Genomic DNA, 15,693 nt, shown 5'->3' on the forward strand with positions numbered 1-15,693 from the left:
TTGAATTATATAGGAAAGAGACATCAAACCACCAAAGACCCCTTTCAGGTGTTTCCTTCTTTGTAGATACACCCCCAATTTCACACTTACTCCTCCCCCCATCCCCATCACCCCTATTTTTTTTTACATTAATATGTATGTATTTAATGATACATAATGATGGGTAATAAAATGTTAGGGTAAGTCAAAAAAAAAAAAAAAAACCTCACATTGCCATGGTAACCACCTGGGTTTCTACAAAGAGCAAAGTGCACATGGCTGCGTAGCTTCATGTTATTACATCTGCTTTAAGGTGTGTGTGTGTGTGTGTGTGTGTGTGTGTGTGTGTGTGTGTGTGCGTGTGTGTGTGTGTGTGTGTGTGTGTGTGTGTGTGTGTGTGTGTGTGTGTGCGTGTGCACAGAGAGATGGCATAGTGGGGGTTTTGGAATTGGAAGAAGAGAGAGAGCAAGGCTCCCACACGCACACACACGCACATAAAAAACACACACATGCACTGTAATTGCCCCTGCTATTCAGGAGCACTCGGTTGCATTGTGCGGCTTTGGTGCAGGATAAATGGTGGCCGTGGCATCAGGGTAAATCTATTACGAACCCATGGCCCAGGCTTTGTATCTAAACCTCATTTTGGTTTTGTGGAGGGAAATGGAAATGATATGGGGGGCAAAACAGGAAAAAAGTCTGTTTAGACTGAGTTTTAGGTATGATTCATTTTTGTACAGTTGACATTGTAAAGGCCCCACGGTGCTCATACTTTGCAGTGTGTTATTTTCCTCCTGAACTTTGATAGATAAATTATTTGACAAGACAAAGAGTCTGGATGATTATTCTGAAAACCTGTGTCTCATGAACACAAAACAAATGGATATAAAAAAGTAGAGATGCTGCGACATCAACACTGTCAGTGGTAGCTGGAAACACAAATGCAACACAAAAGCATTCATCCGTGGAAACCATATGAAAAGAACGGGATGCGAGACAAAACAAACCAATTTGGTGACTGTATTTTCATCCAGCTCGCCTGATCTCATGCAAATATATCTGTGAACAATAAGTTCTGTTTGGTACATGTAGCGTAGTATATTTGAAGCCAGTATGCCTGCTGCTGTTTTTGTCAGATAGGACTCCATTTCAACAAGATGAGTCGGGGGTAATAGATTTTGCAGGGGGTTGAATGGCAGGCAGCTTGCTCGCTTACTTTTCTGTTGAAGTGTACCTGTGTGAGAGAAATTTGACTTGGATGCCAGTGTGAGCTTGAGTGTGTTTGTGAGGCGGTTTGGAGTGTAGGCTATGTATGGGGATGTTTACGTTGAAAATGCATTTTGTCTGCCTTCCTGCGTCTGTGTAAATCAGGAGATATAGTGACAGTCGTAACTATCTGTTATGTGGAAATCACTTTTCTCCCCCTTATTCTTGCTGCTCTTGGTGAGACAGAGAGACAGATAGATAGCTATAAGAGAGAGAGAGAGATGTGTGCAATGACGTACAGTGCTACAAGATGGTTTGAAGATTTTCCTCTTTCACTCGACTTATTTATGTCCTCTCTTTTTGCTTTGGACTTTCTTTGCATTCCTCATCTCATTGCTCTTCTTTCTTTTTTTTTACACCCTCTCACATACCATAATGCACTCTGAGCTCTCTCACCTTTCTGCTTCTCTATTCCTTCTCCCCTCTGATATTTTGATAGAAGCATCTGTTCAAGTGTGAAACAAATCCCCCATAGACTCTTGGAGGTTCGAAAAAAAGGAAAAAACTTTGTTAAGGGAGCGTGCTGGGAAAATAGCAGTCTGCCAGCTACTGTGGGTATTCTGGACTTGCACTGGTGGGTGTCCACTCTTAGAAACAGAACAGATACTGGCAGCTAGCACTCATCTCGGTGTGTTTGTTTTTGGGGTGCGTCTGTGTGCAAGCACACTCTAGGTGGGTGGAAGGCTGTCAATAACAATGCCAAGATGCCAGGGACAGGGGATGATTGAAGCCCATCTAGGCCCCTCTTTCCCACTACTATCAATGAAAGAAAGCTGTCTAACCTCACTAAAGCTGCCCTAACCAGCACCATGCATTTATGTGACTTGTAAACAATGTTTCCAAGCCAGGTTTTTCATTCAGAGCAGTGTATTTAGATGCCTGCTGAGAGGAGACAGAGATAAAAGCTAGGTGGCAAAGATAAGATAAAAACAAACAAATATATATGGAATATAGGGTGGAGTATTTATTACGGAAAGGCGTAGCAAAGACAGTCTAAATTGCATTGTAATGGCATCCTAACAAAAACATCATTCAGCTGTCATCCGTAGAGGCACATGCTAGAATCGAGTCTTTGTTTATGTCTCATCTGTTACATCTCTCGTCTGATACATGTCACGGATATCTCAGTGACTGTTTAAAGATTTAGCAAAATCCTGCTGAGTAAAGTAACTACACAGTACAGTGAGGAGATTCCGTACTACAGTATCACATTCGCGCCGTCTGAAGTTCATCCCAGGCTGCGTACATGGATCGGGCAGCTCTGGACACATGCCATAGCAGTTGATGGTTGGGAGATGCTGTCGGTTGATTTGATTATTGAGTGTCTCGTTTGGGTTGGATCTGCACAGCGAAAACGACGGCTTCCCCCTCTCTCATGGTAATCATTTTGCAGCCGTCATGGCGCTGCTAATCAACCATCATAAGCTCCGTCCCTGCTACAGAGCTGCATGTAAATGCTTGCGAGTATGTGGAATGTTTTTTTCTGGTGTGTGTTATGGAGATGCCCCCTGGATCTTGTCTGGAGTGGACTCCCCGGTCTAAACCAAGGTCCAATCCCTTCATGATCAACAGCCCTCTCAGTTACACTAATATGCTGATTATCCACGTCTGGGACGACCAGTGTGCATGTAAATTGATGCGTGTGAAAAAGAAGAAATCTGACTTTTTTTCTTCTCGTCTGGGAACACTAGTGCTTGCTGAGTCTTCGTACTACAGCCTATACCTGCTTAACTCCTTTATTAAACATATTGAGGTGTAATTTCAGAGTGTGCTGTGTGTGTCACAAAAAAATAATCACTTTTGGAGAGTTTGATAATATTCCAGCAGCGTTTGCGCCTATGGAATTAGCCTTGTTTTTAGAGGCGAATCCATTGTCGCAGCAGTGTGCTTTTATGCCACTTCCGCCTACTTACCATCAGCAGGGCCCTGCTCGACCTACTACCTACTTAGTTTATAAAAAATTAGTCTTAACTTTAAAATGACAGCTCATTTTATTTGCCAGGAGGAGAATTCTATGCTCACGTTTTTTCTCTTAGTATCTCAGTTGCTCACTGCAATGCACACAGTGAATTGATGCTATAATTCCAGTATGTATTTCTGATTTTGTGTTGCGTTGACTGGTTTGGCCTCTAACTAGATTTAAAAAAATTTTTTTTATAGTTTACATTTTTGAAGACTGAAAACATGCATCTAAACATGCCTTTTCTTTCTCTGGCAGTACTGGTTTTATATTGATGAACACTACTTTTGTCAGTAGCTCTTCTGAATGTCAGTCTTTTTAATTGATATAGTATTTTTCATATATTTTCATCATATAAGTACATATGAGGATGCACAACAGCACCCACATACAAACACTCAGTGTCCAAACAAACACGTCTAAATTTCATCAGTACCATAATTAATTAAAAATGTAATCATTGCACTCCCCTCTTTATCCATACTCCCCCCTTGGAAATTGAAACAGGTTTAATAGAAAGATGTGCAGGGACCACTCATTAGCACTGACCCCTCCTGTAATTATCAGAGCCATTTGTGAAATTCATAATGGACTTGAGGCAACTGTGAACTAGGGCCTAAATAAAGGCTACACCGCGTGGTCCAGTCCTCCACAGCAGGACTCTCCCATGGGAGCTCTCAGTGGATCCACACAAAAGCGATGTTTATGTTTATTATTTTTCTTGTTAATGATGCATGTGGGCATTTGTGTTTACTATGTAGAGACAGGAGACAACATAGTGTTTATCAAAACAAACTACTACAAACTTGGAAAGAAAGGCGTCGGTGTAATTAGAAAACTAATCGGCTGTGTTTACTTTCAACACGTAGACACATTTATTCCCCATTTAAATTTTTTTTACTGCTTCTATTGACTTGAACTTTAAGGCATCTATTGTATTACGTTTATATTGAATGGAAATATATTTCCTTAACTGGCGACCGACTCTCTCCTCTCCTGCCTACTTGTTTAAAATGGCACGTTTAGGCAAGTTTAAGACTTCATATTCAATCATTTTTTTTCTTCTGTATTTGTAATGTTTGCTCTCTCTCTACCAGCTGCCAGCTCAGACTGGGAACACACACTGAGCTTTTTAAATTGTTTTATTTTCTTGCTGTCACACTCGATGAGTTAATGGCATTACATATGGACAGACTACTGGATAAAAGGGCTCTTGAATTGCTCGTAGCAAAGACTGATAGGCTGTCTAAGTGTGCTGGTTTGCCAATGTGTGGCAGTTATTACAATGGGGTATATTAATGCAGTGTTACAATGACTTATTTTTTTAATTTAAGAATTAATTTTATTAGTGCAACTTTTGTGTATTACATGACTAAATTAATATGAAAGGCCGTCTCACATGTTGAACTAATAAAGTATTTATACAGGGAACTTGAAACATGAATACCACATTAATAAATCAACTCAAATGACAGTGTTTACCAGTCGATCACAGTCCTAGGTGTCCTTTCTCCCCTTTTCTCAGGTTGATCTCCTTTCAGGAGTTCGTAGCATTCGAGGCGGTGCTGTGTGCCCCAGACTCCCTCTTCATGGTTGCCTTCCTGCTCTTTGATAAAGCAGGCAGTGGAATGACCTCTTTTGGTAAGTAACTGACTCTGATTTACAACGTTGTATAGAATAATACTGCAGTCAAGCCTGCAGAGAGAGCATCTTGTTGAAACATTAGCATGTACATTTATTATGTCACGCCCTCCGCTCTTCTGGAAGCATCATTTTCCCGTGTATTGGCTTTTTACTTTGTCTTTATTTTTCAAAAATCAAAGGACGTCTGTTTTACTCACTTCTGTGAGGAAGACCAGGGAAACAGGAAGTTGAAAACATTTTTTTAACATGAATTGCTAATTGTTTTGTAAGTTCAAGTCTCAACACTGCTTTTATTTCTTTGCATTTGACATTTAACAGATACTAATTCAGCCAATCCTGACCGAGTGCTGACCATGCTCCTCTTTAATACACCACTCAAGAAGTTTTCATACAAACTCCTAATTTATTTATGTCAGGGTTTGTCCTTTCTCCTGGTCTATTCTGTTATAGTTGCAATCCAAAAACACAAAAATACTGTATGTGGTACTGTATCATGCCTGTAAAGAAGATAAGGTTAGGTTTGGAGGTGGAGAGGGCTGGTTGCAACTAAAGGATGGAGATGAAGATGGAGGAGGGGGCGAGTAGCTCTATGTGCAATGATTGGCACCATTACTCTGATGCCTGGAAGCGCCGAGGTGAAAAGGGAAGACATTTGTACTCGTTGCTTATTTCACATTTGCCTAATTGATTTAAACAAGTCTAATGCCAGCCTTCTGTAGGTGTGCGAGGCGTTAGCACATTAGGCTTGATTTGAAATGCAGTGCACACATCAAGCTCGCAAACAGGGAAGAGTAAGTGAATTTCAGTTTAATTGTTGCTGTCGACAGGGTGCAAGATCATTGCGGGTGATTATATATGCACATATGTAAATTTTCATATTTAAAAGGATCAATTAGAGTGACGTTGTCTTGGTGGCAATTAAAAGGTCTGCTGTTTTTCTGCGTCTCCCAAAGGTTAATGAATATCCCAAAGCCTGTGAGTTATGAGACTCGCACACAAGTGGAAAATTGCATGAAAAACATACCACACATCATGCCATGCACAAACACTGACTACAGTTTCTGCCACCAAACGCAAATAAATTGTGACTGAGGTTACAGACTTGTCAAAGTGGCTTCATGGTGATACATAACAGAATTCTCCCCTTTTCTCAGATTAAAGAGCCTCCCTAAGGCAAAAAAGAAAGAATTCTTCTTTATGACCTATTTAAAAAACATTAATAGCCGAAGCTTACGTCGCATTAAAGGCCCTTTTGTTTTCGCATGCAATAAAGGTCTGTACTCTGATTTCATTTTTCTATAAAGGCATTTTTATTTGATAATAACCTGAGTAATTTCTGTTAAGTACAGGCGGCACAGTGCTCTGAATTCTTAGCACTTAAAAAAATAAATGCATAATTTGGTGGAATGTCGAGTTCATAAAAATTGCAACGTAACATGGCATATGAAATGCAGTTGTGCGTCAGCCAGAAAGACAAAAAAAAAAAAGAGAGAAAAAACTAAAGAGGACTGAGTGTTGACAGGTCTATAAAAGCTGATAATATAAACGGCGGGCTCTGGAGCGGCCTCTCCTTTAAAGAGTTAAAGGCTGTATATTTATTGCCTCATTAAAGTGTAAAAAAAACAAAACAATGCACAAGCTGTCTCCCTTCACAAGGTAAGTCTGAGCTGAAGTAAATATCACCTTTCTCTCTCTTTTTTTCCCTCCCTGTCTGTCTTTATAAAAAAATTGTTTCTTTCCTCCTTTCCTTTCTCCACTCGTTCAGCGCGGCTTGTTTGGTAATAAGAAACAGGTCGCTCTATTGGTTTGTTTTTGTTTCTTTAGTAAGGCTGTAATTTAGGACTCATGTTCAGTGTCTCTCCACTCCGCTGGCTGCAGAGGCTTATAGGGTTCAGGCAGAGGAACATAAGTGAGAAGAAAAGGCTTTCCTTCTGAATGCAGAGCCTACAAAGCTCAAACAACTTCTGCCATGTGTCATTCAAGACTGATTTGGAGTTAAGGAACATAAGTCTCAATCAGAGCAGAATTGTGTTCTGGAGATTGACGTTGACATTTTGTCACAAACAGTCACAGGCATTTTTCCCCCCAAAATCTAATAATTACATATGTTAACCGCAAGATAGGAAACACATGCTATTTATTAAGACCCGACTCGACAAAGACTTTGTACCGACAGATTGTAGCTCTTCATTAGAGCAAACTAAAAGAGGAAGAAGTAATTGATTAATGTTTGTTATAAAAACACGAACATATAGAAGGGAGCACGAGGAGAGGATTTTAAGGCCTCATACATGGTTAATGTATGGTCATTAGCCTTAAAAGTGGGGTGTAATCTGTAAAACCCAAACATAACTATTACTCTATAAATGTAAAGGATCTGAAGAAAAAATGTTTCGCTTTAGCCTGATTGCTTCCTGATTTGTGTTTACATCTATAAACGTCTATATTTTACATACATCAACACAGGAAATCAGTGGTAGTAGGGCAATTTAATACAGTAACTCAAGTACTGTACTTGAGTACAATTTTGAGGTACTTGTACTTGAGGGCTTCTGTTTTATGTTACTTATATGGCTGAAATTAGCTCTAGCTTGATGAGCTACAACAGTATAATGCTGCTATAAATTGAAGTAAAAAATATCCCATTATGCAATAATAAATGTTTATTTTTTATACTTTATGTACATTGTGCTCATATTATTCAGTACTGTTACTTTCACAAGATTTGTACTTGCACTGCAGTATTTCTGAATACTTCCTCTAATTCCAGTACTGTGCTGTATGGAGTTGTTGCATCTTGTTATTAGGCTGTCAAATGCAATCACCCTTCTGTTGTTATTAAAGCACCATCTTGCCTCTTTTTTTTTGTCTGCTCTACAGAGGATGTGAAGCAGGTCTTCAACCAGACCACCATCCACCAGCACATACCTTTTAACTGGGACTGTGAGTTCATACGGCTGCACTTTGGCACTGACAGGGAGAAGCAGCTCAACTATGGAGAGTTCACCCAGTTTCTCCTGGTAGGAGTCATGTTGATGCCATTTCCCCCCACTCATGACATGAAATTGCATTGTTTTTGTCTTTGTCTTTCCTCTTTGTCTTCCTATGTTTATCTCTTTGGCCCTGTTTGTCGGCATGTCTAATTCTGTCTTACTTACCATTAACCAATGACCATCAACGATAGTCAATACATATATATTAACACGCCTGTACACACCTCACATATTGGTTGTAACCTGTTTATGCAATTGTATTGTTATACTTCTCTAAGCTTGGCCAGACAAATGTGTGCACATGCAGACACACAGGTTTTCCCGATTCCTCTCAAACACAGCCAACCATATTGACCAGATTAGTCATTAATGAAACACTGAGGTTTATATTTGGGACATTTTTGGCATTTGTTTTCCATTAGCTGACGTAGACCCAGCATTACTCCACTCCACCTTCTCTGAAGCAGGTAGAGACGCAGTTCTACCTCCATAAATAGTATAGCTGGAATATTCCTCGTGTATTTGTGGTGTATGAGCCATTTTCCAATATGATGTCTAGACTTAAATCAGGCCTAAGCAGGGAGAGGTGGTGGTGGGGGTAGGAGAGAGTGCCTGCGCTGTGCCAAGTTTGCATCCACACTCACCATGTATCTGAATGAGCTTTTTATATTACACTTAACTTAGACCAGATGGGTTACACACAGTGGGCAGCAGCGCATGGATATTGAGACATTGTTATATGTGTGTGCGTCTTTACGTGTACGAACATACAGTATGTGTGTCCGTACTTACGTGTGTGGTTCTGCGTATGCATGTTTATCCATCTTATCTGCTTTACCATATATGTGAGCAGTGGCATGCAAGCTTTGTGCAACTGTATTTATGCAGGGTTTGTGTGTTTGTGTGGGCTTGTTTTGTGTGTGCGTATGTACATGCATACAAATCGGTGGTGCTGTGGCCAGTAGACGCTGTACTTTGCATTGACAGCATGCCCAGTCCTCTCCCAGTCAGTCAGTCACACAGTGGTTTCCAGCACCTCACAGCAGCAAGCCAGCAGCCAGTCACACTCATTGCTCAATATGAAGTGCACATTTCCTGCTTATGCTTTCTGTATTTGATCGTTCCTCTCAGGTTTGATTCATGCCTTAATGAATGGCAGAAGAAAGTAGATATCCCGTTATTGTAGCAATATTCAACAGAGACTTTATTTAACGTGTTTTCATCTTTTATCTCATGCTTCACCGATCAACAAATAGTTATGAAAACAATATATGATAATGAGAAAATATTATTATATAACCTTATAATATTATAAGGTGCAATGCCATCTGAATAATACCCCAAAACCTTTTTTTTCCAGCTGAAAACCAAAGTTTATGGGTATTTAATATGTATATGTATGTGTTTAATGTTGTTGATTGATTCAGTTCCAACTGATTATTGTTGAAACAGATGCATTTTGCTATTGGGCTGATCTGGAGCCAGCTGACGTGAATATAGAGCCAGCTTTAGTCACCAACTGTCACCAACAAACCCCTCCCCGCGCCCCGTCTATGAAACCGATGGCTTCCTCTCTGCAGACTGTGGAGTGAGGAGTATTAAGAGTAACCTTATGCTTACGCTAATTTCTAATCGCTATCCTACAAGCCTCACACGTAACCACAAAATCACAAATGTTTATAAGAGTTTTATTATAATAAGTAATGCTAGCATTAGTGCTAGCAATTGGCATAAGCATCTAACGGTAAGTTAAAAACGATAACGTTTGGCTACGTGTTAAATTAATTGAGACCAAAGAGAGGGCGTTCCTGTCACTGACACTTCAGCCAAGCCTCTCGGTTGAAGTTACTCTTTAAAGTGTATCACATTTTCACCAAAATATCAATATCACTGGGACAGTATATTACTTAGGTACAAGTAAAATCTAGGTATTGGCAGTTGACTCTCACAGTGTGTTATCCAGTGATGGATGACAGGGCAATTAGGAAAAGTACGACACCATTTCCTGAACCAGGACTCAAACCTGTGCCCAACCACTGCCCATCTACCCAACGCTGTTATGATACTTTTGTTAAAAGGCAGTGCATTCGTAAATGTCTGCTGCTATAAAAGTTGTCAGTGTCGTGAAAACACCATATTCTGATTATTGTTGCATATGTTTTTTAAAATAATTATCTACCACCCAGCGTTCCCCCCCAAGAATGTTCCCATCCTTTATTTCCTCCCCTTCCTGCCATACATGCATGTGTTTATTGTGTTTTTCTGCCATTGTAACCACGCCACTGCCAGATGCTCACAAGATGGGATTATCGGGGAAAACGTTTGCGCCGCATATTTCTCACAAGGGCTCTCTCTGGCCAATTACTGTCTTGATGGAAGCCAGAGATTCTCACCAATTACATGCATTTTTCCCGTCTCACGCGTGGACGCCGGCCAAGGCATAGCTCGCACTGTCGGCATGGTGTTGTCTCTGGCAATGGTATTACTGATGTCCAGAGAAGTGGCACATACTAGTAGCCCATATAATAAAACCTGGCAAGTAAAGGGCTTGAATTACATGGGGCGGGGCGGGGGACACCGCATGTCCCACTTCTTGTCTAAGCACTCAAAAAGTGAATTTTTGGCATTGCTCAGATTTTAAAAGTCCCAATTATGTGTGACTCTCCCAAAAATTTGAGGGCAGCCCTTAACATCACCGTAGAGGGCTCACTGGCACATGTAAATGGGCAGTTGTGCTTAAGTTTCTCCATGTGCAGCTTTAGCCCTGCACTGATGAGAAGCATAGATTGGTAAAGAGATACAATCCTGCTCCGCTCATATCTATTGTTTACGTTTTAATGAGATAGCGGGGAAGGAATCGCAGCCATTGAAAACAAACAGAGGTGGCATGTCATGTGTTTTTAGTCTCATCCGAGGACTATTAAAGCGTCTTAAAATGCCTTAGCGGTCTCTTGTTGGCTGCCTAAAGCCCTCAGCTTTTTGTCTCCTGCCTCGCTCACTCCTCTCCCAAATAAAAACCATGTCCCTGAAACACACATACAGTTGCAACAAGTTAGGGTTTTAAGAGGCTGAGGCTATAAACTGCTCTATCCCCTGGACCACAGTTGTGTTGTTGCTCTGTGTGGTTGGTGTGTGGCTTTTCGGCGTTTGACTTGTCCAGAGAAACAAGATCACATTTTTTCCCCCGTCACTTATAGATGGAGACAAACACTAAGATAAATCCTCACCCTTACATTTGCAAATTCGCAAAACATTTCTCTTTGTGTTTTGAATATTCAGATCTTCTCCCTTCCCTCTCTCCAGTTTCTTCCACACCAAAGTGTTTTGACCTTCTCACAACCGACCGGAGAAGTCATTCACGGCACTCGGGATTCTGAAACCAAAATATCTCACCTTATTTACCTCAGGAGTGTTTACACGTGTCAATCTCTCTCCATTTCCTTGCCTTCCATTCACTTATACGCTCTCCGGAGCCCCTGCTGTGCTCATAGGTGATACTGACACATGGCTGCTACATTTGCTGTTTTTGCAAATTTGGCTCTTTTGTTGCTATCTCTATTCTTACTCCCCTCCGGTCTCCACTCAGCTTTGTGTAAATGTCACTCTTCCCCAGTCGTTTCTCTTGGGTGCTGCAAATTTAGAGTTCGATCAGTTAGGCTGTCAGTGAAATATCACTCAAATTCAACACAACAATAAGTCATAGCCTCATAGGGTTTTGTGTTGCGTTAATACCATTTTTTTGAGTTCCTTTTTATGACAATAACATCTGAATCAATCAATTGAATAATGCCATGCATGTTCAGATTTATTCAGTCCCCCTTCATTATTTTTTTTTTGTCCAACGTGTGGCTTGATGAAAGAGTGTCCATTCTTCTTGGACAAATTGATAAATGTTTATTTTGAACAGAATTATTATTCTGTTACTATTCTGCATCTACACAAAAGTTTGACATATTTTGATTCTTTATATATGTTCTTTTTGGAATAGATGTTTTTTAATTTTAGGACATTTATGACATGTGTATATTAAACATAATATTTAAGTTGAATAGTGCCTTTTGAAGAGATACATAGTCTATATCTACCTATAGGTGGGAAATAGCAAGAGATAATTCAGAAATGCTCTTAAAAACTAAAAATAAGTATATGTCACCATATGTTAAAAAAACTCAGAAATAAGTATAAAAGATTAACTTGTGATTTCTTTGCCTCGTTGTTGTTCTGACTTAAAGGCTATGATACACTGCAAGTGGATCAACAGCCAAAGCAACTAGTTGTAGCTCGCTGCCCTCAAGCTTATGGCTGTTTTTCACACTGACTCTTTATAGATCATAATTATTCTGATGTCCCCATCTTTTGCTGAAACCAATTTTTGTTGTTATAAGATAGAGGAAGCATCGGCAGCAGCGGTTTGTTTACAGCCTCTGTAGACGTGTGGTTGCAGGTACCGATAATGGCTGCTAATTTCTAAGGCCTTGTGGGATGTCTCCCACCACAGCCTGCTGTTATCCCTGTGTACCTTTGTGTATATGTAGAAGAGAGACAAAGTGAGCAGTTGGGTGATTAGTTGTCTTGCCTATGTGTGCACATCTGTGTGTGTGTGTGTGTTTGTATGTTTCTCTCTCAAATGGGTTTAATGGGGATTTGGGGAGGGTGTGAAAAGCCCAAGCGACACCTCGCAGTAGGCAAGCCACTGTTGGTAGAGGAGGCGAGTGAGAAGCCTGGCCAAACGTGGCTCCCCCATAACTGAGAGGTGGAGACGGCGCCAGGGGGCCCATCAAAGCAAATGCTGTGTTTTTATGCATACGTGTTTATATGAGTGAGTTTATGTGGATTTTAATTTATGAAGGCAACTTAAAGAGGTGTATGACCCACACATGTCCAATAATGTGCATTTACTGAATGATCTAACACCTAAACTTCCCTCCTTTCTTCTTTTCACTCCCTTCCACAGGAGATGCAGCTGGAACATGCGCGGCAGGCTTTCATCCAGCGGGACCAAGCCCACAGCGGCTCAATCTCAGCTATGGACTTCAGGGACATCATGGTCACCATCCGGCCGCACATGCTGACATCCTTTGTGGAGGCATGCCTTGTGGCGGTGGGTTTTTGTTTGGCCGTGCGGTTCCCTCTTCCGTTTGTTTCACCGTGGTTCACAAGTGCCAAAGTCTGTTTAAAAATAGTGAGATTCACTGCTGCACCTGGGAGTTATGATAATCTGTCTTTATATGTGAAATAGAAATTGGGTGTTTTTTTATTCAGCAACACCTAAATGATAAATTGGGTAACTGCAAGACTGGGATAATTTTATTTCCAGATCAAAATTCACATTTCTGACCAAATGTGAGACGCACACTTTGGATTTTCAGAAACACGCACATGTTGAGGTGGAGTGCTTCTACATACATACACGATAGGCAATGTCTGCGGCTGATTCAGTTGCTGATGCCAGTTAGGAAGGCAGGCAACCAAACGGTAATCTATTCTCCATTAAAGGGTTAAAGGCAAGGCTGTTTTCTTTTATTTCACTACCTCTTTCTTGTCTTTTCTCTTCTCTGCTTTCTTTTTTTTTCTGTATCTCACACCCCCACAGACCAAACACTTTGGCTTTCTCTTTCCCTCTGGCTGTCCATCTATCATTTCTTCCTCTTCCTCTTTACCTTTTCTGTCACCTCTTATCCGTCCTCTCTCTTTTTCCCCCCTCCCTTCATTTTTTCCCTCTGTCTCAACCGCCCCTCTTTCTCTCCCTTCCTCCCCCGTGTCTCTGTCTCTCTCCCAACTTGTCATTAAGTCTAACCTCTCTGGCAGTGTCAAAGCCGAGCAGACCAGCTGAATGGGACGATAGAGACAGAGATAGATGGAGACTGGAGCTTTTCAGTCCATCATCTTTGCCTGTGTGTTTGTGCGTGAGCTGCTGTGCATGTGTACTCTATTTGTTTTGAACACTTAGATGTTTGTCTTTATTGTATCTTTCTTTTCTTTGTGCCTGTTGGTGTTTTTGTTGAACGTGTATAAGTCTCGCGTCTGTGTCAATGTCTTGCCCCATTTCATAAACACCTTGTAGACTCTGTCATTTTCTCCACTGTGTTTACCTCACCGACCAGACATCTTGGTGTGCTGTAAGCTCTCTTACTCACACTCACACACACACACGTGCGCACACACACCCCATAAACACTGCAAACACATTAAATGTGGTATTATGGCAGAACACAAACAATGAAAGGCAACCTTTAATTCACTCACCAAACATGGCGAATGATCAGCGCATATTCTTTTCAGCCAAATACTGTTTCCCTCTCTGAAAGCCTTTATGTTGGATATCGTGGGAAGATCCATGCCTATGGGCTCATAGATATGAACAGATGCAAAAGTGTCTCTCTGTTTTGGCAGTTTTATCCAAGCCAGAGCTTCCCCCCTCGTTGCAAACGCAGTGAGCTGCAAGCGACTGTCCTGAATGCGTCTGTAAAGCAAACAGTGCCATCTAGTGAAAGGAAGCTCTACATTTTCTGTCGCCTCGACCCTTAAAACTGTTCATCTGATACTCTGACTTAAGCTACCCAAAACAGCATTTATGAAATGTACTTGTGCACCCATTTTTAAACAGACGGTAGTTAGAGCTGCTACTCTTAAGCGCTTGAGAGTGTGATTTCATAAAGATGGGATGCTGTTTCACATAAAAGAGTTTGTGTGCAGTCTGGAATGTCCTCAAGGGCCCAGCGTCTATTTTTAATCTGTTACCTTTTTTTATTTTTCTGTTCTTTTATCACTTCCTCCACCTCATAAAGAAAGTTAATTAAACTCCCTGTGAGTGTTCGTTGTGTGATGGAAAAAGTAGTGGTTGAGGTAGGTTTATTTCTCCCTGTGGAGCAATGGTAAAGAGGAACGTTGATGATTAACCGCCGGTGTTCGTCAAGATTTCCTCTTGACGTGTGTTCTTGTCGTATGTTTCTTCTGTCTTACACGTAATAATTATCGCTAGATGCATTTCGTCTGTTTTGGACTGTAATGGGATTGCGTTTGTGGGGAGTAGCTTGTAATTATAATATTTTATTACATGTTAAAATATGTGTCTCTTGTCCAGGTTGCGGGTGGCAGCACATCTCACCAGGTCAGCTTTTCATACTTCAACGGATTCAACTCGCTTCTCAACAACATGGAGCTGATGAGAAAGGTCTACAGCACCCTGGCTGGCCACCGCCGAGATGTGGAAGTCACCAAAGGTACAAGGGGAGGCGAAAAACACAGCAACTCACACACAAACTTCCAAAAATCAGATGCACATTTATGAATATATATGCCCTCACATGCAATGAGGCGCTCTAAGACAGAATGCATACAGGACACACACTCGCAAATGTCAGCATGCACTGAATGTGCTCGGATGCACTCACATTCCTGCAGTCCTGCACTACGAGCAGTATTAAATGTGTTTTCCAGATAACGTATTTACGTCTGTGTGTGCTGAGGGTGGAAACTTGTTTTTGTTTGGTTTTCTTCCTTCCCGGTAGCATTTAAATGGGCATGCTGGATGTGACCCAGCACACGTACTGCATACCCACAATCCCTGATGGAGCCTGTCTTGTCTATTAGACATCCTGGCACTCATCTGAGGACCACTCTTTTTTCTTTTTCTTTTTTTTTTTTTGTTCTGGGATGCCTTTTGCTGATAATGAGATTGTAAATTATTCCACACAAAAAAAAACAGAAAAAATGACTCATGTTATTATTTAAAATTCTGTAGAGCAAAGATGCAAAGGTGATGGAAATGAGGTATTATTATCTATTGATCCAACAGCCTTTGTCTTTATTAGCAATTTTCTCTATTTCTCTGTTTCCCATGGTTAGTTT

At 40.9% G+C, this 15,693-nt stretch overlaps 1 protein-coding gene across 1 annotated transcript in view; it reads left to right on the forward strand.

The window, feature by feature from the left end:
- The window catches only part of slc25a13 (solute carrier family 25 member 13), a 41,686-nt gene that overhangs the window by 1,780 nt on the left and 24,213 nt on the right, over positions 1-15,693 (forward strand). Inside the window, exons 4-7 of the mRNA XM_084031438.1 lie at positions 4,731-4,846; positions 7,730-7,869; positions 12,797-12,943; positions 14,927-15,065. Coding sequence (XP_083887564.1) covers positions 4,731-4,846; positions 7,730-7,869; positions 12,797-12,943; positions 14,927-15,065 — 542 coding nt within the window. The remainder of the gene's footprint in view (positions 1-4,730; positions 4,847-7,729; positions 7,870-12,796; positions 12,944-14,926; positions 15,066-15,693) is intronic.

The sequence above is a fragment of the Eutrigla gurnardus genome, assembly GCF_963514095.1.
Source record: "Eutrigla gurnardus genome assembly, chromosome: 17".
Taxonomy (NCBI): domain Eukaryota; kingdom Metazoa; phylum Chordata; class Actinopteri; order Perciformes; family Triglidae; genus Eutrigla; species Eutrigla gurnardus.